General features: G+C 33.5%; 1 protein-coding gene across 3 annotated transcripts in view; it reads right to left on the bottom strand.

Annotated features, from left to right (window-relative positions):
* Positions 1-616: 616 nt before the first annotated feature.
* Positions 617-24,702, bottom strand: part of LOC143229602 (uncharacterized) — a 34,137-nt gene continuing 10,051 nt past the window's right edge. Inside the window, exons 1-3 of one of the 3 annotated variants that reach the window (XM_076462163.1) lie at positions 15,053-15,262; positions 10,352-10,597; positions 617-4,964 (exon numbers count right to left, since the gene is read on the bottom strand). In XM_076462163.1, the coding sequence (XP_076318278.1) occupies positions 3,982-4,964; positions 10,352-10,559 (1,191 nt within the window). In that variant the 5' untranslated portion in view covers positions 10,560-10,597; positions 15,053-15,262 and the 3' untranslated portion in view covers positions 617-3,981. Of the gene's footprint in view, positions 4,965-10,351; positions 11,170-15,052; positions 15,263-24,702 lie in introns of those variants that run through there. The other 2 variants (XM_076462161.1, XM_076462162.1) reach the window with 2 other exon arrangements.

Here is a 24,702-nt window from a genome sequence, read left to right on the forward strand (position 1 = left end):
TTTGGTTTGCAACAACTATTAAAAAATTACTGCCACACACACACAAACAATATTACTATTTTAACCAAATACACGTGTAACCTTCTGTATTAAAAATGTAACGTACCTAATTCACTTATTTATCGTGATAGCATAACACATTGCTGATACTTCGTTAGCTTAATATTCGAAAATTTGCCAAAAATTATCACGGCCGGTTTCTAGCATCAATAATGTGGTCTAATAAACGTCATAGGAAAACTGTAAAAACCTTCGTTATTTCTAGGTTTAAAAAAAAAAAAAGTGTAAAAGTGTAGAAATTGTGTAGCTAGTCCCCATTAGTTACACAAACCCTTCAAAATGTAAATGTATAATTATGTATATCCTAAAACCACGAGATTAACACTTTTCTAAACCATAACGTAAAGATATAAGAAACATTTTGTTTTCGTGCTTTTCCAAGTGTTCTCAGTATCTGTCCGTATAATATGATGGTGGATATTTTGTTAAGTGCGTAAATGTGTTTCGTAAAAAAAAAAGTGCTAATTGGGAAATGATTGTACACCCAGTTAGAAGATGAATGGTTTACGACTTACTTGATGAGTCGTTTCAAATAAACAAATATAAAACAACTCTATATAGTGTTACACTTTAATGTATGAAAATACAGTAATTATTAGGCCTAACTTCACAGTAACTGTCAAACCTGTAATACAGATACCAGAAAATAATATTTCCAAAAGCATCAGAATTATCGTGGCAAACGCCATTATTTTAAATTATGTAGAAAAACATAATTTCTTGATATATTAAAAATTAACTAAATCAAAGCTGACAAAATATTATATTACATTGTGGGTAAAAACCTGTCATATCTGACAATGGTTCCCTGACATATCCAGTGAGTTTAACTGAAACACACCATACCTTTATTTCACGTAAAATAAAAGATACGAAACATGTTTAGGCTTAGTAACAATATTGCAGCTTGCCTAATAGTACTAAACAAACGAGCATTGCACAACTTGGAACATAATGTCCGTAAAAATAATTGACTGAACAACTTAAATATTTTTCAAGCCATTGGCAAGAAAACCTAGGAATTATCCGAGCTGCCCTGAAGTTTTATTGGAAGATAAGTACCTTGAATATTATTGATTTTTCACATAACACTTTTTTTTAAACAAATATTTACAAAACTAAGTAAGATTCGATTGAGAACAGACAAGTCTATCGATACTTAATTATTTACGTTACTTTCTGTAATAAACTTTTATGAACTGTAGGTTACATAATTTAATAACGCCGTTTCGTCTATTTTAAGCGTACCTGAAATTAGATTTTTCGTTCAGTGTTGACGTCTTATTCCTACGCTTTCCAATCAGTAATGTTTTAAGCAACTACTGGCAGTATTTATGTAATTCATTCACTAAATAATCTGGAGGTAAAAGCGATTAACACAAACGAGCTTGAACTATTACCGGTGACAAAAAATAGTCCAATGAATGTTTCTACGCACATGAATATAAAAGACCATTATTATGAATAGAATATTAAATAAAGACTGTTTATGCCTTTCAGAGACTGCCATAAATTACCTACCCACAAAAACATGAGACATTATTTAATTAACCAAAAAGTGCAGCTACTTAACTCAAACATACTAATACTGTAAAAATCATTGTTTGAAAATTACACATTAATATACACAACCAATGATCATAACGATATACAAAGGTAGGTATCAAGTTTAAATTTCACATAAAACTTAATTACAAATTAACTTCTAGTTTCAGTTTGTTTGAAACTATCAATCATAAAAACAAATGTTTCGTTTAATTCAAACCATCATTTAAATTTTAAATATTCACATCGTAATTCCTCTAAAATTCAACAAATACACCACAAATTTCAAATATTAATTAGATTCAAGAAAAACTACATTCTTACGACACTGAAATTTTTTGTGTCTAACTATATAACATTAAAGCCTTCGTAGACATTTTGACAGTTCCAATTTATATTTACAAGAAACTACTGACGGCACACCACAGTAATTAATGATTCCCAACAACATAACTTGTGTTGCGAGAGTGGACAGGAGAATAACCAGAACACAACACACAAGATGGCAACAACGACAAAAATAGAACTAAAAACAAAATGCAGCGGCTCCGTTGAACACAAACTAACGGGACAAGAATCCGCTTCACGCAAAACTAGCTAACAAATAAAAATCAAGATCTAAATCAACTGACAGCAATGAACTGCAAAAACATTTACCAGTATTACTTAATATACAGCAAAACACACTTGTACTTTTTCGAGTTTCGATACACGTAGTGGGCACAGCACAGATAGCACATTGTGTTGCTTACGCTATACTTCAAAAACAAAGTTTTTACAGGCCATTTTGTCTATATTTAACGAAACCGAGTGTCATTGCGTGTGTAGAAACCCATTGTTGATCACGTAACTTCTTTCAGGCGTACAGATTAAGCGAGTAATCAAGTCGAAGATTATTACATGCAAGTCTGGGATGACTGGAAAAACTCAAAAGATAAATTTGCTAACTACAATATTACTTATTTACATTTAACAGCTAAGTATATTTATTTTCTGTCTCGTGCTCTAGCGCTGAAGGGGATTTAGCTGTGTCGTTGCGAATGAAGTGTACTTTTTTAAAATATAATGGTCGAAAACAAAATTGCCGAAACAGAATATATACTATAATTGTTGCTATAAACCTTAGGTATGACTAGATACCTGGATGTATAGGGCTAAATAAGAAAAGAACTCGTAATGACTTGTAACCAAATCTAGCTTTAATTATTTACATTGGGAAATGAACACAAACACAAATTTAACAAAAGTTAGCAAAAGGTGAATCATAACTTGGTAAAGGAAAGCATAATTTAAATGTAGAAAATTAACTAATACTAACAACTAATATTTAAACCTTTTGAAGATGCATTTAACTGAAAGTTACGTAAATTGCTGTCAAAGTAATAATAGGCCAACGAATAAAGCCGTTATCCAACTATTACTATTAACGCAAAATTCCAAAAGTACGCTAAAATAAAGAATGAAAATAATCAGAGCCGTGAAATATATTTACTTTATTATGTTTGACTTAAATTATTATGAAAATGGTGTATCTGAGATATATCTACGAACATTAAGTTTTCTCATCCTGCACATAGCATACGCCTTGTAAAAGTAGCGTTAAAACATTTTGTTGACGTTCTAGACATGATAATTAAGAGAACTCACCTAGCAACATTATCAGGAAATACAGGAGTTGCTTATTAATTTGTTTAGAAAATGGTTCAGGAGGAAAGCGAAAAAAACAAATTTTTGGCGATTTAAAATAAAATGAGTAAAAATGATTTAATAAGATACAATACACAAAACAAAGCAATACTAGTTGTTAATAACAGAAACAATCATTTTAATATATTCTAATTTTAAAATAAATATGCTACAGTTATGAACTAGTTAAATGTTCTGTTTTGGAAAAAAATTTGTAATGTGGAAGGAACATTAACTAAATTTGATAATTCCTGAAAACATTCCACTGATTTCCGATTTTCTTCCGTGGAAAGCAGGCGAGGGCGAGGCTGGTTCGAAAATTGTACCCGATGTGAAAGCAGTTTTACTGTAAAAAGTCAAAATTTCACGGCTCATACGATGCGAGGAATCGCTTTCCCATAAATAACGTTTCTCCAGTTAGTTCATTCATCGGTTCTGATCTCACTGGAAAGGATCAATATTTCTGGGCTAACGATCTCTCTCTCTCTTCACCCACCTTCACTAAACACGTATAAAACGTGTAGAAATGATAAATTTTCGTGAAAATATGTTAACATGTCTCCACCTAAGTGCTACCTATAACAAAGATTGTGTAGAGAAAAAACGATAGAGAGATCCTGTAGCGTCACGAGACGACAGGTTATTTTAAGCTGTCATACACAAAAGCTGTTTACAAATTATCATTTCACCTCATGTTTCTAATGAAGCTAACAAACTTTGATACACAACTGAGTCTAGGACTGACGAGCCTTGAGATGGTGCGTCTGAACGGTACAAATCGTGATTGATACGGTACTGTGTGGCGCATGGATTGGGCGAGGCTGGACGTCGGGAACTGCGGTCATCTTGGCTTTTCCCTCTACAACTTGATGAATAAACATGCTTTGGACACTCGTTATTGCTGTTGGGAACTAGGCACGTAAAGGCAACCGAGTGACAGCCAGTTAACTGCCCAGAAGCCGATTCTGTGTGAGGCATGGATTGTCTGCAAGGTTCGTCAATTTGCAAAACTTCTTCTAGATTAAATAGTTCATCGTAGTTGGAAATGCCTTCTTCGGTACCACTTACTGAAGAAAATGAAACCGAATCACATGAAGCTTTTCGTGGAATTACGTCAGCGGGTTCGGCATCGAAACTCCAGCTCTTAGACGATGAGTGGGACGTAAACGAGCCGGGGTTGGTGGAGGACGAACAAGTGCCTGAGATATAACTTGTTCTTCCTACCGCATGGTGGCGGGAAGTTTTTTCTTCACGGATCTCTCTCTGTAAATGTTTCACGGTATTATTGATGAGGACTGAGCGACACAAAAATATCTCCGGATCTTTGATACGGCGCAGCTTGTTCAGAGATAGCTTTAAGACCTTACGTCGTTCATCTTTCCAACGCATGCGCGGATTCCACAACTGAGGCACGCGTCTGCGAGAAGGAAGAAATGCATCATCAATTAACATTTCTTGATCTTGTTCGTGGCCTAATTCGTGGTCAGCTGCAACATTTTTTAGCTTTTTGTCCAGAACCAAAACGGCAGTACCCGGATCAACTTCTCTTCTTCCACTGTCATTATCATCATCTTTCTTTGGTCGTTTCAGCTCGCACTCGGAAACTTGGGGAAGTTTTCTCTTGTCCGTACAAACCAACTCTCTTTCCCTAGGGCTGTTGTCAGTAGCTGACACTGAAAGTAGAAGAACAGAACAGTTTAAAGCCTGAATAGTAGCAGCAGTCAACGTTCACGACGCTGTTTAGAGAGCAATGACCTAGCTAACAAAGTTCGGTGCCAGAAAGACCTCCTCCTCCCCTCATCTCCTTCCACCCTAACTATTTTGGAACTCCCCTGTTACTTTCTACTATGAGTCCATTCATTTTATCTTCCCGAGATTGTTTTTCTGCTTAGATTTAAACAAGAACCACTTGGTTCAATATGCCCTTTAGCTGTAGCTTAGTAGGCGCCTCGTGTTCAGCACGTGACAGACATAATACATCTTAAGTAGTCGTAAATGTTTTGTTTTCATACTAATATTCATAGGAGGTTTAAGATAGATTTTTAAACGTTGGTCGCTTTACCCAGAGTCAACAGGATCTTTTCTTATAACCTATTTACATAAGGATATCTCATTTTGAATAATTATTATATAGAACGATGTAAAATTCGTACGTTGTGTAAATAAATTTCCGTTAAGTTTTATTTCTGTAAAATGTCTTGAAACAAAACACACCATTCATGTTTTCCAGTACTTCATTACTAGTTTGTTTCTGAAATTAGGAAACTTTTTTCCAAAAAATCCCATAAAAGTAAATTTTTGAAAAACGTTTCTTACAAACTACGATTAAGATATGCGAATTTACCCAATATTCCATTACAAAAATCTATAGATGAACATATTTCTAGGAGAAAACAGATTACAATATTTACCTTCTATGGTTAATACAACATTTTTTTCTAGAGCTGCACACACAAACAAACATTTATGTACACGAATGTTACTAAATGCTTTCAGTTTATTATAAAAGAATAGGAATTAAGCAGCAAAATACACTGATTATATGTTACACATGTGTACAGTACACTCGTACCTTACTTGAATTGTATTTTGTCTTGCATTTCGAAGGAACGTTTTAGGTCTGTACAGAATGTTAATTTTAATACTCCAAACAATTCAAAGATACTCATGTTTATGAATGTGTCGATTAACCTATTACGAATTCCCAGCAAACTAACGTTTTTTCAAGGAATTTCAAGCCACAATAAGAATATTTAAAAATTTAATGTTAGGAAACAATCAGCACCAATTCATAGTGCAAATAACATAATGCATAAATAAAACAAGTAATATATTTTCTGTTCTTGTGAAGCAAAAGCAACTACAAAGTGGAAAACTTCAGATAATCTTGTTGAAATGAATGAGATTTGGTCAATCTTTTCCTTCGTTATCGACTCAGTAAATTATTCTGAGCCACAGATAAAGTCATCCGTACAATTCTACCAGCATACTGTTCAGCAAACATGTAGTACAAATTCAGGTCAACTGGACACGTAAAAAAAAAAAAAAAACAAATCGACGAAGTAGGACATTTAGACACCTTTTGTCCATCTATACAAATACCATAATAGTACTGTCTGTTGTCTGTTCACGTACCTACCTAGCTGGGTGTGTGCAATCAACAAAACTGGTATGGAGGTTTATTAGGTATATGGGGAAATATATAAAAATCAGTTTTGCGTTTTTTACCGCTACTTTTACATAACGTAAACAGCTTTTCCTGTCCTAAGATAACCTTTAATCAATCAAAAAGTTACACAGCTACCTTCCAGACGATGGTTACTTCAGGTAATTACAGAATAAAACAATACTTACAACAGCTACATTTCATGTACATCACTATAAAGCATATAAAAGACATACGTATTTCTAGATCTAATATATTACACCTTATGTCATTATGTGGCAGCATGTAAACTATTGACTACCGTTGAATACAGAGGGAATCCCATTTACCTCGTCATACATGACGTTTTTGAAAAGGAAATGGTTTAGTTTTCATGCCACGATGAACACAAATTGTTAGAAAACTGACCACGTGCGTTAAAACCTGTTCTTTACTGCATTATATGAACTGTATAAATATAAGCCTACTATTACTACCAGTTCAAATTTTCGCCATTATATATTACCGCCATATATGTGGGGCTACTACATTACCAGTTTAATTTACTCCATTATATGAATTTTAGGTGAAGTTTTAAAATTACTTGGTGTCAATGTCCTACTTCCTCTTTTTTTTCTAAATTTTTCTAATTTGTTTTTCTAAAGATGTCTAATTGTCATGCGACACCTATAGGAAGTAATCTCAGATCATATATTTCAATTTTATATTTTTCAAACTGAATGTCATTCGTAGAAAATAAGAAATCATATAAAGTTTTATACAATAGTAGATATTTAGGCGATGTTTCTACCAAATTATCAAAGTTTTCTCGCTACTACGAAATACACCTATTCGCCAGAACTCACTCTAAAAAATAAACAAAGGTTGTTTCATTACAAACAAGGCCTAATACAATCAATACGTAATTCGAACACAAGCAACGTTAAACTAACATTAAATTAAATAGCTTAAACAAATAAGACTTGATTTTGAAGCTAAAAATGTTCCTTTTTCAAATACAAATATTACAAACAAGTTATGGTATACATTGATTTCTACTCGCGGCTTCTTAGACTGTTCAGCGTTGCACGGTTTCGTCGACAGAACTAACTCATTTTTCAACATTTTGAACACGAGATTCATTCGGTTTTACAACAAAGTCAACAATTTTTTTCTATACTGATTAACAACTTTCCAGAATATCACAATTTTGAACTCTATACAGTATACACGTTAACTTCTCAACTAACTTTTTAAGGTAATTACGAAGAACTATTACAGAGCCGCCGTTAGTTGAACCTCTCACTACAGTTTAATGCAAGCTACGTAATATTAATAGTTCTTATAAGAGTGTATACTCTTATGTTGTTAGTTTCATTGTTTTCATAAATGTAGCATTCATATTTATTACCACTGGCATTACGTATTTCTTTAATATTTCTTATATCTCATAACAGCTCATACATTTTGGATATTTTTTAGTTACCATGTGCTCAATAAAACTGACCGTGTACGTGCAATGAAGTGAATAGTTAAAGTCAGATGTGTGTCAGACTACGTTTAGTAATATATTACAGTAAATTATTTAAATTGAAATATCAATATTTTGACTGTTTATTACACGACATTAAAGATTAACATGAATTACAATGTTTCTTTCATAATCATTTGTTTGCACTTTTTTTTTGTAATACGTGCCTTAGCAAGTTTTCTTAAAACGTAGTTACTGTGAAGTTACAATGTTCGTCTTTAATTGGTTGCGCTGGACGTACTTGAGAGGTTTATTGTTGTACATAATTCTGCTACACTGGTGTAACGCTTTTCAATGAATATGAAATGGGATGATATCCAGTCTATGAAGCAAACATTTTTGTGCTTTGTATTATTGTAGGTAAGTTATATTGCACTGTTTGATTAAAAGCAGTGGTTTCGGTGTTTAATATATAATAAATACAGAGTGTTCGGAAAGTCACTGTGTACTTGTATATATTTATTAAGAGACATGTTTCAATATAGAATACAGGAGGTAAATATGAATGACAATTATAAACAATGTTGAAAGTGACCCCCGTTGGCATCAATACAGGCCTGGATCCTTCTTATTTTGTTTCTAAACACCGCTATCAGATGCTGGCTTGAAATAAACTGAAAGAATGCTGATTACAAAACTGCACAGTGACTTTCCGCACACCCTGTATATATATTTGCTTTGCATTGTTAATTTGGTAGTGAAACTTAGGACTAACTTAAATATCCTAAGCTAGCTTAAGATCAAAGGATAGTCGAAAATATTTTTAACTAATAGGAGGTACACCAACCTTATGAATCATTGCATTATAATCATTACAAGTTTTAATTAATGGTTTTCAGTGCTATTAGTAAGAACATCATATTAACTTAGCTATATTATTTATTATGTAATTTTTAGTTTTGATCAACGTAAGTATCCTGCTCTCAACACACGTTTTAGGAACACGCAAAAACGCGTATGATATTTATAACGAATACATTTCCTGTTTTTATTAAATAATTTAGTATAAATATGCGTTAAAACTAAAGTAATAGCAGAATACACTGTTATATAGATAAAAATAATTTATTTTTCAGCTATACAGTTGTCTCCATTTGGTTAATAGCAATGTTTTAATCTAGCAAGTTCAAGATGTTGATCACAATAGGAAAATTAATAAAAACACTTCAGGTACGAAACTGAAACAAAATGTTTAAAGTTTTACAGTTTCCGGTCCTTTACTTTTGTTTTTTTCTAAAATTACCACTTTTTTCCTTATTTTGAATTGTTTATTTATGGAATTAAATATTCCTATATAAAGCACTTGTTTAAAAAACTTAAAAATACGAAGTTATTTAACACAAGTTAAATACACGATAGTGTATACGTAAAATGTTCAGTGTGTACGAGGTATTTAAATAACACCTGTGGGTGGAAACTAGCTGACTTCTAACAGGTACGCCAAAGAGAATATTTTTCAGGTCTAAGGTACACCATGACGAATATATATTTTTTAATATGTATAATTTTTTTTTATTTTACGTTTTTCAACAAAAGCAACGCCTATAAACGTTGCTTAATTTGGATGTTAGTGTCCTTTAATTTTTCTTACACACTATTTCTTGTAACCTGTAAAAGAAACTTGAAACCAAATGTCTCGCAGAGCAACCGAATGTCGAAATGTTAATCAGGACTAATAGAAATGCATATAAGTTATAAATACTGACGTTATTTACATGATTTCTCATCATTCAACTGCAGAGAAACCTTTGGGGCGAGAGTTTCTTTTGTTGTAGTTAACCCAATCACCTGACGTCATTAAAACAGGAAGTGCGAGGAATTCAGCAAAGCCTTTCTCGTGAGAACGAGCTATTCAGATGCCACGCGGATACGTAATGAACTTTTCCAATTTGAGGCATCACCTCGATTAATACCTCCAATTTTAAAGATATAATTTGTAAAAAAGCACACCCACTTAATTTTGACAACACACGAAATAAATATCTCTTGTATTTTACCGAGAAAAATTCATTTGCTCTGCGCTAAAATGTTACAATTAAATGTCTTCTTATGGGGAGATTAGATGGAATATTTTATTACTTACACCAATATCCTTTAATTATAGAATGCTTACATGACAATTCCTTGCTTGCAAAGATATAACGCTTGCTTAATGTGTTTTCCCTGAGCAATATTTATTAACCATAGATGCATGCAATTCTGTGTAAAAATACAAAAATTATATGAGATAAGCAAAGGACCAGGAGCACAAACAGTTTTCTAGTAAACTCTTTATATGCAAAGTTACCATTCCACCTACCACTATCTCACGAGTTTAAACGGAAAACAAGACCTTTTTCTCACATTACTAATATCCTAATGGGTGAATTTACAAAACGTCTTACCTGTGGTAATTTTCAGTAAGTCGCTGTCCTGAGCTGGCTCGGTCATATCACGTAACGTCGATGGCCACTCGACTGAAAACAGCACAGACTCAAAGTCCAAAGGTTCGCCGTCAAAACCACAAGGCATACTTGTATTCTCAGGGGAAACTAATGAGTTTAGGCTAGGAGGGTAGTTAGTACAAAATGCTGGTAGCACTAAGGTCATCATGCACTTGGCTCATCGACCAAAGGTCCTATCGCATCCACCTGGAAAAAAGAATATAGTATTTCCACGACTCAGTATGTTAAAATATTTCTTAGCTCAAATATACCCGACTTCGAATCCTTACGAGAAACAAATAATCGATGAAACACGTTTAGTTCCGATACCACTTCTCTCCTCCAAGTGTCTGACAGTTCAACTACTCGGCAGGCAACGACGTGCCAAAGCCAACGCAGCAGTGGCGCCCTCTGTCATCGTGAAGTACTTTGCACCTAGAAGCACGTGCTGCGGAACTTCGAGTTAATTGCTACAGGGCTGATATAGTAAACGCTGCCGAGAAGATATACATAACATAAAGACCACACCAATCTGCGAGATAAGCTGAATTGAAGGTTTGTACCATTAAATGAGATTCACATTCTGGCCCAAATCACGAGAGCCGACAAGTGTAAATCAATCGCCTCTTAGACGATAAAATTAAATTTGTAGTATTATTCTAAGAGCTGTATTATTTCCCCTGCACCTAATTTCATTCCACTGTTACATCGCAAGAAATCTCTTTCTGTAATACATCAGGCTGTTATTCTCTAGTATATTTATTAACTCTTAAATTAATTACAAAACTTAGAAGAGTACTGAAGAAATAATTACTTGTTTTCGGATAGTTTCATATACCTATTCAAACACCGTGCTAACCGTCCCTTATTTAGAAGTGATATCCTAGAGGGAAAGCACCCACCGCTAATTCTTGGGTTATTTTTGTCTCACCGAAGAGTGTGGTTTGACTGTGACCTTTATAACGCACTTAACCGTTATACATTGCTGAAGGCGATTTTCCTATAGTTAGAATCGGACAACTAACCCGCAGATTCGGTATAATAATTAATGAGACATGGCTGTGAAAAATAAATGGTTCAACGGTATTCTTAACTCAATTCTATAATATTTATACAACCGTATTAGCTTTAAACACAATTACTGATGTCACTTCAAGGTGAATATCACATATAGTAAAGAAACAAAACAAAATGGCGCTGCAAAACTTATTTTTTTCGCGTATTTTATAAAATTTCCTTAACTGTATTTAGGACGATCATGCTTGGTTGATAAACATATTTTAAAAACAAAGAAAAAGTTAGTGAAAGATAAGTGTAGACAAACTAAAGCCACTCTTTTGATCTAATTATTTCAAATTATAATATATTGGTTGAAATTATAATTTAAGTTTTTGTTTCCACCGACCACTTTGCAAAAAAATGCGAAATTTCTCTAAAGCACGTAAACAACATTGCCAAACAGCATGGAAACAAAGTTATTTTTGGCTCTGTCGTGTGCCATCTAGTGGATATCAGATTAACTACACAGCTTATGTCCAAACTCCGAAAACAGGATACACAGAAACTCGGTATCTGCAAGCTGCGGTATATGTTGAAATGTGGATAGAAGAAGACAACTCCCATAAGAAATAAGGAGAAATTGACTGCCCTTCTACGTTCGAATAAAATTAATACCTGCTACGAGGCTATTACTACTAGCATGACCTTAATCTACCACCTTCTCCTAACAAGAATGTCAAAAAGTGGCTCAGGCTACTGCGACAAGTTTGTGCTCAACGTGAAACTGGCACGTAAATAAACCTGTACCACCCCAGGCGCGTGCCGACCCGATTCAGAGGTAGTGTCACAACAGAGTGGGATGAAGGCAAACCGGTTCCTGTTTTAGTTTGTCTCTGGCTATGTTAAAAAAACAACAACAACAAAAGGGTTATAGAACTATCTTTTCTTAAAGAATACTTGAGCTTCCTGAATCTAGCTAGATATTTAACAGACGTATCAGCGAAAGTTACTTAATTTTGTGTATGCTATTTATAAAAACAATTTTTTTAGAAAACTATTGGTATTTCATTGAAACTTTAAGCAAACTAGATATGGTGAATCTCAAAACTTTAATAAACTGCAACTCAGTACTGAAAGAAAAAAGAAGCTAAAACGCCTTCTCCATTTCAATATAGCGCAGATAGCCCTCGAGTAGCTATGCAGAAAATTCAAACAAGCCATTTCAATATATAGCCCTCGAGTAGCTATGCAGAAAATTCAAACAAACCATTTCAGTAGCGACAGCCCTCGAGTAGCTATGCAGAAAATTCAAACAAACCATTTCAATAGCGACAGCCCTCGAGTAGCTATGCAGAAAATTCAAACAAACCATTTCAATATAGCGCAGATAGCCCTCGAGTAGCTATGCAGAAAATTCAAACAAACCATTTCAATATAGCGCAGATAGCCCTCGAGTAGCTATGCGCAAAATTCAAACAAACCACTTCAAATGACAGGTAAAATCCGTCAAGTTCTCAAACATACTATTAGTATTTCAGTAAAACATGCGCTGCGTCTTGTTCGACTAAATTAACCTACAGTTAACACTAACACTACATTCACTCGGTCCGATTTAGAAAAAAAAACAAATAAACACGCGTGTTAATTTCTTATTAAACACAAAGCTACAGAGTGAACTAATGACCAGTCTACTGCCGGTTTTTAGCTTTATAAGCCTTCAGGCTTACTGCTGATCCACTATGTGTGAGGGGCGTTGGAGATAAAGGAACTGCTTTTCAAAATTAGTTTTATTCCACTTTTACATTACTTTGGTTTATAACAGCACCAGTGTAAGCTAATGACATCATACAAGTAAGAACGTTTTACAAGATAAATATTATTCATTTTCAAATCCAAAATCTTGTGAAGTAAACTTAAATATTTTTCAGTTCCTAAACTCTTTCGGTAAATGAATATGTTTGCACTTTTCAAACTGTGCTTTGCTGAATACAATTGTGCATACATATTTAAAGAAAAAAACACTTAAAATTAATTTATCAATACCGAATTTATGTGCTAATTTAGTACACAACAACGACTGGCACAACAAGTACCTGTATGCTTAGTGTATATTCTACACTGTAGAAAGGAGAGTAAAATACTGAAAGCAACGCATAGCTTCGTGTTTCACACTCAGGTCATGTTTACTTTATAATCTACTTTCAATATGTATTTGTGTTTTCTTCTAGTACTTTGAACTTCATATTTATATTAGGTCTAGGTCATGATGGTACTCTTCGAAGTTCTACCTAGTTTAGTGCTCAAGTGCGCAGTAGCTAACATAGTTTTTATTTGCTTTTGAAACAATTGTATATATGTGCATTCAGGCCACTCGAATGGCCTACATTATCCAAGCATAAATCTGGGTCTCTTGCAGGCAAATTATTAACCGTGACATACAATGTGGAACTATAATAACTGAACGGCGAATTGAATAAACACAATATAACACTGCATCAGTGACACATACCGCAAAAGAGACAATACGAAAGAGCACAGCGTCTGTGTCATTTGCAGCTGAAGAGATACAACATAATACAACTACTGTTACACATACAGCTAAGGAGACAACATGATGCAGCAGCCTTTGCGACACGTGAAGCTAAAGATACGATATAGCACTGCTTATGTGACACCTGCTGCTAAAGACACAATACGATAACAGTGCAGTCTGTGACACATACAACTAAAGAGACAGCACAATAATCACTACTTCTGCGATACTTACACTTGAAAAATCAGTATAATATAGTTACAGTCTCTGTAATACACGAACTTAAATAGACGACTATTTTTGTAGTGTATCATTATTTGAAATTGAAATTTTCAGACGTGATTACATGTTCCTTGAAGATTTTACATAGACATATAATCAAAGAACGTTTCATCGAATGAAACACAACATGGATACAATTGTACTGGTACTCGCTTTACCTAAATATAAATATATCAACAAAAGTTTAGAGTTATTACTTAATTATATGCATTATTAATAATATGATATTAAAGTTTTCGTGAAGAAATAATACAAGTCCACTATTAAGTAAAAGGAAAAATCAATTCGAGGGGACTTAGCAAATCATCTTCTCGAATATATTATTGCAAAACTAATGGATATCACTGAGAATAATCGTTTAAATCTAACAGAATGTAGAATCACAGACACAAATTAAGCCTCAAGCAATTCAGGGTAAATTAGGAAAAAGTAGAGCATAATCTTTCAGAAAATAAAAACAATTCCAAAACACTTTGCAAGTACATAGTCACTTTAAGCTGTGCTATAAAAGGTAAAATAGAATCTTGATAAAGAATATAAAGTTCATTTCGCTCACTGATTTCACTGTTACAGAACATTAGGTCATTATAGTTAAAGTGTAAAATACATCTAATTTGGTATTCAACAGAATAGTTATGTTAAGCAAAACACAGTCTTGTATTTTAATATAAACATTATCCGTGAAAAGACACCCAAAATGTTTTCATATACGACAGTGTATAAACACTTTATAAAAGTTACTTCATTCTGGAAGAACTGTTACTTAATTTTAAGCCGAGTGGATACAATACTACTATATGTGTATAGTTAATCTTCTAAGATCTTTATTCATGACCTAAAGAACTTACCTGTGGTTTGTTGAACTGTGCATCACGCCTCAAATAATGTATAAAATGTAGTACAATATAACTTGAGTACTGGTTCCTAAACCGTATTATCAGCTGACTGAGTATCCACACAGATGCAGAATACGCTCTCAGTTCTTCCTTTTCTTGTTGATTGAACGCTGTGCGCATGCGCGTTTCCCTGACCTTCTTTTGTCAGCATGATATAAGCGACTGCTGTTGATACCCTTACACCAAGTGTACACGTGTGCGAGAATACACACGTATACATTGGACAGTTGGTGCTGCAATAAGTCTTACAACATCCAGTATAGAATGATAATGTCGAAACTTATTTGTTTCAGTTAAAAACCCGAATCGGCTAATAGTTACATGTATGCTACTGCTGTTGAAATATAGAACGTTTTCCGTGATATACTAGGTTTAGCTATAACAACCTATTTTTTGCAGGTTATAATTTTACTTCTGTTGTATTCTTTTTAAACTGTTCCTTAAAGATGTGCCAGGGACGTTTGATTTAACTCGTATATTTGTGTGTTTTTGCTCTGCATGCCAATCCAATAGGTCTGCAACTTCTGTAACTTGTCTGTTTGTAAAGCAAAGCCATATTAGGCAATTTGCTATGTCCGACGCAGGGAATCATATCTCGAATTTTAGCGTTGTAAGTCCGTAAATTTACCGCTGTCCCACCAGAGACTTTCTTTAATCGATCAGACTTTGGTAAAACTTAGTCCGATTTTTAAAGATTAAAAAAAATCTTCTTCTTTCCTATGTGATCATGTTTTTTGTTGTTTTTTTCCATGATGTATTTCAAAAACAAAATTTAGATCAACTCGGAAAGTTAACTCACGCTACATTTATATGAGTGTATATGTATATATTTGGTATGTATGTATAGATAGATACATCTCCATTCTAACATGATGATGTGCAAATTAAACTGAGGCAGTTTCTGTAAAACTATTTTCAAAGTGATTGTGACCGCTCGAGATTCTAGTCGAATTTGAAATTAGTTCGAACCCATCGAATACTTTCATACCAGGTAGATGTTTAAGTGATAACAATTAAAACTAATTTCCGTTAGTAAGAGTGTAACTACTACATCAATGTTTATTTTTAGAGAAACGATAAGTACACACTATTTCCGGTCCTCGTCGTGACCAGGATGAAAGTCTGTAGTATCAGATAGGTGGCAGCACTGCTAATGGGGGGTTGGCTTGGAGTATTCATAGAAATGGTGTTTTAGATATCTTCTCAATAGGTCGTAAGACCTTCACAATACAATACAGCATTTCCTTTTATAACAATATCAATGTAGTGGCTGATTCACAATCTGTAAATATCGCTGTAAAAAGTGTAAATTTTTCTGCTTCTTTTCATTACATTATAACCCCCCCTTCAAAAAAAAAAGCAACAATATTGTCAACCAAATTCATTGAAATAACATCGTTTCAAACGGAGTATCCGTTTTTATAAGTATTACTAATTAGTACTAATTTTTAAAAAATCATAATTCTAGTACAAACGGCGTTATCAATACCTCTAAAAGTTTGTTTTTGTTGTTGTTTCTACAGGGTGAAATAGGACTTAGCAGCTAATAATGGATAAACAATAAATATTACAGTTGGAGCCTCAATGTATTTAGAACTTGGTTACAAATATAACCTTTCTATTACTGTTAAAACACTGTATTAAATAAAAGCAAAAAATGGAGAAAAACCTTTACAAAAAGGAAGTAAATGTAGGGATGGCTAATATTAATTCTTCAAAAACAATGTAAACAACACAGTAGGGACAGCGTTTGGATGGCTGATATCAGTTCTTCAAAAAACAATGTAAACAACACAGTAGGGACAGCGTTTGGATGGCTGATATCAGTTCTTCAAAAACAATGTAAACAACACAGTAGGGACAGCGTTTGCATCAACCCTGGATGGTAGCACAGGCAATAATTAACATGTAGCAATATATACATAACTATTCAATCACAACTGGGTTTAATTTAACCAGTGTGGCTGTGCTATTAATGTAGAGATGATATAAGTACCATCCCTACTACCTTGTTGCATTTTTTAAAGCGTTGATATTAGTCGTCCCTGCTTTTACTCGCTTTTTTAAAAAAAGTTTTTCTTTACTTATATACTTAACACGGTATGAACGAAGACTTAAAGACACAGTAGTTAAATGTCTCGAATTACGTATGTACATATTTTTTAAATATAATAAAATATAAAAAAGCGCTCTTCACATTTAATTGACTTCTGTGCACATAATATAAAAAACGCTCTTCACATTTAATTGACTTGTGTGCACATAATATACAAAACGGTCTTCACATTTAAATGACTTGTGTGCACATAATATACAAAATGGTCTTCACATTTAAATGACTTGTGTGCACATAATATACAAAACGGTCTTCACATTTAAATAACTTGTGTGCACATAATATACAAAACGCTCTTCACATTTAAATGACTTGTGTGCACATAACATAAAAAAACTCTCTTCACATTTAATTGACTTGTGTGCACATAATATTTTCTTCAAAAACAACAACAAAACAAACAGTTTAAGTAAAGTCGTATTTGGGAAATTTATGTTTAAAAGGATGTGTTTTTCTTACCATTGTATAAATTGTCCGTATATTAAATCACGGAGACTTTTTCTTATCATAAATGTGTTTTTTATCCGTTGAAACGTTAGAACCATTCGCATTTTTGTATTTTTTAAAAATAATCTAAATATTAATGCCTTAATCGGAGAATACAGGCTCCGCTGTAAAGAGAAATAGTAAAATAATTTGCTAACGTATTTAGGCTAAAAATCTACAAACACAGTTCACCTAACGAATTCCGGATAGCAACAAGTTGCTTATAAAGTTCTCAAAGTAATTTATCTTTTGTTATGACTGACAACAATTGTCACTATTTTTTGAATGTCAGACACATAAAAGATACTTTTTCCCGGTTATAAAATACGACGAAAGAATTGACTAGCAGATTCACAATGAAGTTATGAATATGGAGTACTTCGTATAACCACTAACACGCTTCTTTGATCAATATGCACACTCAATGAGAGTACTGAAGAATTCCACGTTACACACAATAGGCGCCTTGGTCTCGTGTGTGTGATTAATCCACTCTTATCGCGTGGCACGCGCTATAACTATTGTATGTACCACGCTGCTTTTCACGATGGTGGAGAAGAGATCAATCAACACATAAGCACAAGGCTGTGCTTAGCAAGCGACAGAGTAATACCAGAATTTTCGAGGTCCATTTGGCTGATTAAAAGATATTAACTTTTCAACCTAATTATTAAAACGTATTTAGAAAAAGCAGTGCATAAAAAGTAAAACATAATAAAATAAACTGTATGAACTAGTATTATATCCAGAGTAATCATAAATATAGTACTTGCATTGAAATATCACAAAAAAACATCTGAAAAGGTCTTATTTTGACAGAACAAAAATACAGAATTTATAATACAGTTGTGATATACTGATGTTAATTTCAATTTATTTATTTTTGTTATTTTTATTTTACAAACGACGTTAATTATATGTGTAAAATAACTGATATTTTAATTTTTCAAATTCATATTAAGACTTTAATGAAAACCTTGGTATGTTTAACACAATTCTTTGATGATATGATACCTCTTACAATTCGTTCTACAATCAAATTCTTGGGTTTGGTTTGTTTTGAATTTCGCACAAAGCTTACTCGAAGGCGATCTGCGCTAGCCGTCCCTAATTTAGTTGTGTAAGACTAGGGGAAGGCAGCTAGTTATCACCACCCACCGCTAACTCTTGGGCTACTCTTTTACCAACGAATAGTGGGATTGACCGTCATCTTATAAAGCCCTCACGGCTGAAAGGACGGGCATGTTTGGTGTGACGGGGATTCGAACCCGCGACCCTCGGATTATGAGTCGAGCGCCTTAACCACCTGGCATATTTTGTTTCTTTCGGAATTTCGCGTAAAGCTACATGCACTTAGGCTGTCTACGCATTGCCGCTCCTAACTTTGAACTGATACTTAAGAGGAAGGAAAATAAGTAACAGCACCCACTGACAACACTCTCATAACCTATCGAATAGTGACTATCATTCTGATAACGCACTCTGAGTGCGGAGTGCATTTTTGCAGCAACTGATCGTGAACCATTAATCCATACCCAGTTTGTATTGGAATGGTACAGCAGGGAAATATAAAGTACCTCTAAATACAAGGTACATTTAATAATTTCAGTTTGTTTGTTTTTCTTATAACAAAACCACATAAGGCTATCAGCTACGTCCACCGAGGGGAATCGAAACCCTGATTTTAGTGTTGTGTATCCGTAGACTTACCGCTGTCCCAGGGGTGGTCTAATCATTTCAAAACTCTACAGAGAGGACATTGAAGAAAAACTAGTGTTACCTTTATATTAAACTTCACAGTTATAAGTTAAATACTGTCAAAAATCCTAAAACAAAAACTTAGGTTGAGAAAATCCTAATATAAAACAATAGGATTTTTATTTATTTATTTATTTTACATAAACTATTCCGTTTTAGTTTTTAGGCCCTATTAATGTGAAATAGTTTTGTGTAATTGATAATTTGAAGATATGACTTTTTATACCAAAGGGTCTAATATTTCCACCTTTATATAGACTCTCACATGTGCATGTATATACTCACATAATATTTAGGTAAAAGTCTGAATTTCACTCAAAGCTACACGAGGACTATTTATGCTAGCCGTCCCTAATTTAGTTGTGTAAGACTAGGGGGAAGGCAGCTAGTCATTTTCACTCACCGCCAACTCTTGGACTACTCTTTACCAACGGATAGTGGGCTTGACCGTCACATTAGAACGTCCACATGGATGAAAAGGCGAGGATGTTTGGTGCGACGGGGATTCGAACCCGCAACCCTCATATTACGAGTCGAACGCTTTAACCCACCTGGCCATGCCAAGCCGGACTAGATGGAAGACAGCTGGTCAATATCACCCACCATTAACACTTGTGCTTTTTTTACCAGTGGTCTTATAACGCTAAATTTTGATAATTGCAGTGGGCAGAGAACATATGGCTTAAGTCCTCCCCTTAACAATAAACAGATTAAAACTGTTACACTGTACGCTTGATGTTTATATATCATAATGACAAATACAAGTACTTAACTCTCATAAAGCAAAGGAAATTCACCTTTTTACGTTACTTGATTTATAAATAAATCGTTTGCCGCAAATGTAATAAGACTGTAAGCTGGTAATAACTAAAACAGATTTAAATTTATGTGAACATGCATTTATATACAAACCTACAAAAGTTATGCAAGCAAATGTTATACTTTAACTGTGAACTGAATTACAAATGTGAGTAAAACTCATATTACCTATCATAAAACTGCATTTTGTGATATCTTTTACAAGAAACATTGCGAATAAAGTGTTGTTAGATTACTGTTTCTAGGTAACTGGAAAAAAAACAAAAAAACTAGCTGAGATCCGCTAAAAATTTGCGCTCAAATTAGTATCTTTACTGAAACAGTTTTTTTTAAATGCGAGATTTCTGGAATAATAATACACAAAAATTCTAATCGCAGACAACTATGTCTTGTACGTCCACTTACACATTTAATAGGTCATTCCTGGATAATCAATCCTCTAGTCCTGTATTAATGTGTTATCTAGTGATACTGTTTTACAAAAATACCAGATGGATTTGCCCTCCATCTTTTAACTCACATGTCGACGAAGTGATATGGATGACAAGTTTGTTTGTTTTTTGAATTTCGCACAAAGCTACTCGAGGGCTATCTGCGCTAGCCGTCCCTAATTTAGCAGTGTAAGTCTAGAGGGAAAGCAGCTAGTCATCACCACCCACCACCGACTCTCGGGCTACTCTTTTACCAACGAATAGTGGGATTGACAGTCACATTATAACGCCCCCACGGCTGAAAGGGCGAGCATGTTTGGTGCGACCGGGATTCGAACCAGCGACTCTCAGATTACGAGTCGCACGCCTTAACCCACCTGGCCATGCCGGGTCATTAATTTTAAAACAGTTTGTTTCAGCGAACTCAAAGTTAATATTTAAATAACGTAACCTTACAATTAGAAATATTTTGTTTTTGTTTTCTGGGATGAATAATATGTGACAATATATGGAAATCAGTAAATAAACTACAGTTGTTGTTGTTGTTTTTTTTTTGCATTTTAAGCTTTGTAATAAAATTGCACGAAAAAATCCATATATATATGCAGCAAAGACAATTATATTTTTGTGCTAATCTTTCATTAAATGTTTTGTAAGCCGTTGTAATTACTGCAAACATTATTTTTATATATGAGTCGTACATATATCAGGCAATTAAACCGTTTTTCTGGGGTTCTCAAGCAAATAAATTTAGGTTAAGTTCAAGTTTAAATATTCAAAGTTATTCAGTTTTTATAAATTATTTTGCCACTCGAAATTCATATCTTTCCATAAAAATGAGCTAAGTACGTATTGAGCTATATGGCAGTAAAACATACAGACTTCAATACGTTATTAATCATTGGATTTTACTACTAAACACTTACTTACTTGAACTCAAATTACTTAAAACTGTCAAACTCATTTCTTTCCCTTACAAGTTGTGTTTTTTACCATTTTATAGGTGAAATTGATAATATTCGAATATAGAAGGCTTTCACTGATTTTTCCATAAATTACAAAAAATAGGCCAAGGTCACCGGACTTAATTGAACCAGGTTTCAAAGGTTTGGTAACTAAACTAGGAATAATTCGTTTCATGTTACAATATCTTCAAGTAAGCTTTTCTGTGCTCGTTTACCGTTAACACGCTGTGCAATAGATCCAGCACTGAAAATCATTATTCCCTCGTCACGTGATTTAAACATTGTGTGGAGCATGCTCATTCATCACGAAACGGTCCAGATCGCAACATGATCATAAAAAAGTAGGTCAGAAGAAGTAGTACGTAGTTCTCTTTGAAATTAATCGTGTTTTTCATGAGAAAAACAAAGAAATAGTTTCAAATTCGTACGCAGAATTTTCGATAAAGCACTGTACTGTTAGTGTTATAAATATTAATAATATATCAATGTAATTAGTTTTATTGAAAACATAGTCCCGGACTTAATCTCAGAAAAGAAAAACTGACGACGCAGTAGGCGTAGATTTATATCATGTTAGGACCAATTAAAACTTAGTGTTTGTTGTTGCTAATAGCTACAACAGATTTTCTTCAGCCTATTACAAACATCGATACAAGAAGAATGATTTACGCAAGTTATCGGTTTATTTTACTTATGATTTTTTTTATCCAACGTTTGTTTTCGTTTAAAATACAAGCACGAAACATGTAACTTTTTTTTTTAATTCTCTACAAATACCAGGAAATTTGTTGGTAGAACAGATAATTATTACAGCTCACGCTCGAATGATTTTCTGTAAGCTGAACAGTCAGCCAATCAGATATATCCTCATGTGACGGAACGTATCCACATCGAATCCTTTTAATTTTTCTCATGAAGGAACCCAATCACTTTTATGAATAATATTAATTCATATATTATCTCTTTCTCCAACTGTCTGTTTTCAATTTTTCAGAATGAACTTGAAAATTATGTGCTTAAGAATGTATGTTCTCCAAGATTTGTAAAGAAACCCCAATATTTTATCTGAATAATTATCTAATATATATATATTATAAAGTTCATGCCTTATATTAGGCTATTTATGACAAATTTTCCTCTTATACGATTTACAGGTTGTCTGAAGGGAAAGTTCAAATATCCAATTCTTTCTTTCTGTATAGAATCAGCATTTCAGTTCTTACTAGTTAATCCATTTTCACTTGTTGCTGTCGATTAGTAGATAAAACTTGAATTTTAACATATATGTGCCTTTCTCTGGTGTATTCAACCGTATTAAAGGTAAATATAAACGTACACGTATAGCTTACTTGGGAGAATTAAACATCATTATCGTTTACAAATTACGTCTTATAAAATCGATACGTTGATTCGAAGTTGGAAAGTTTGCGTAATCTAGAAGTTAGTGATAAATTACAGAAGCTTCTATTTGAAAATAAATTATCTTTACATGGAACAGCTTTTTTAAAGTGAGGTATTATAATAACAATAAAAATAACTATTCTACAAATAATAATGCTTTCGGATATTAGCATAAAGCCATTGAAAAGCTGTCTACCCTAGTTGTCTCTAATTTTGAATTGATAGACTCAAGGGAATACAGCTAGTCAAAAGCGCACACCACATGGGCTACTCTTGTCTTACCTAACATTAGAAAATTCAAATCACTTTTAGACAAGGCCAGATTAAGCGTTTTATTGGCCCTCGGCTTTACAACGTTTCGACGCTCCCTTGAGACAGAACCTCTGTGTGCAATACATTTATAGTCATATCTTGCGGCCCCTAATTAATGTGAAGCTCTGGGCTTCAAGCCGGTTAACCCATGCCTTAATCCGGGGTTGTCACTATCATCGCGGACGCATAGAGAATAAGAAATCTAATACTCATAATGTTCATTTTTGTCTTAGAGTTTGAAGTATTGAAGCACAAAAATATCAGTTATTTGTATTAATTGATGAAAAATAGAGAGAGGCACATACTAGCTTTTCAGGTAGTTTTAGAGTATGTTTAATTTATGATTAAGCCATTACATACACAGTAAGAGTGTGTATAGTAGATGTACAATATGTTCAACATATAGGAATAACTAGAAGACATAACTAAGTACAGATTGAGAGTTTCTGTTTGAAAACGTAATAAATGTAGTCTGGAAGATGAAACATAAATTGTTTTTGAGAACGAAAAATGTATAATTTATATGAAGTAATTTGCAGCTGTTCACCAGGAAGTCTACTAATTTATTGAAACAGTTGGCCTAGGTTAAAAACTATTCGAGCTTTAACACTTATATACTAGATGTACTTCCGCATGGTTCCCGAAAGTGTTCCGTTTCAAGAGTAAATAAAACCAGAATTAAAAGTTACAGTTATTTTTATTTCTTACTTTTCAAGGTCATATGTCATTCTATGTTGTAGCATACTTAATGTGTAATTATTTGCATCATTCATGGCACGGACATTTTTACTGGCGTCACAACAATACACATTGCAACGTTAAGCGCCCCTTATGTGACATCATTTTAGTCTGTTGACTGATTAACAGACAGCACATTACGCGATAGTGGTTCAAACAGATGAACCTTCAACTACATTTCGGAGAAATAACTATGTGTGTGTTTGTATATATGTATATACATATACATTATTTAACATACCACAACATAAAAAATGATAAATGTTCCAAACGGCTATTTTTATGAAATTTCAGATCTACGAATTTTTTGTTTAAAACGTGGCATCACGATACTGAGTAAAATTATAGGCCTACACATTTCACATAAATATCTTAATAATATACTTATAGTACCCTTATCACGATGTATAATACTCACGTATAATTTCATTGTTAAGACCAAATGCAAGTTACATAAAACAAAACTAAATTAATAAAGTGTACAGTGTATCTTTGTTTTAATACTAAAAGTACTCTTATCTGCGAAAATGTATCTAAGTTCTTAAGCGTTTTGGACATACCGACGTCGTTTGAAAA

The sequence above is a fragment of the Tachypleus tridentatus genome, chromosome 10 (genome assembly GCF_004210375.1).
Source record: "Tachypleus tridentatus isolate NWPU-2018 chromosome 10, ASM421037v1, whole genome shotgun sequence".
Classification (NCBI taxonomy): domain Eukaryota; kingdom Metazoa; phylum Arthropoda; class Merostomata; order Xiphosura; family Limulidae; genus Tachypleus; species Tachypleus tridentatus.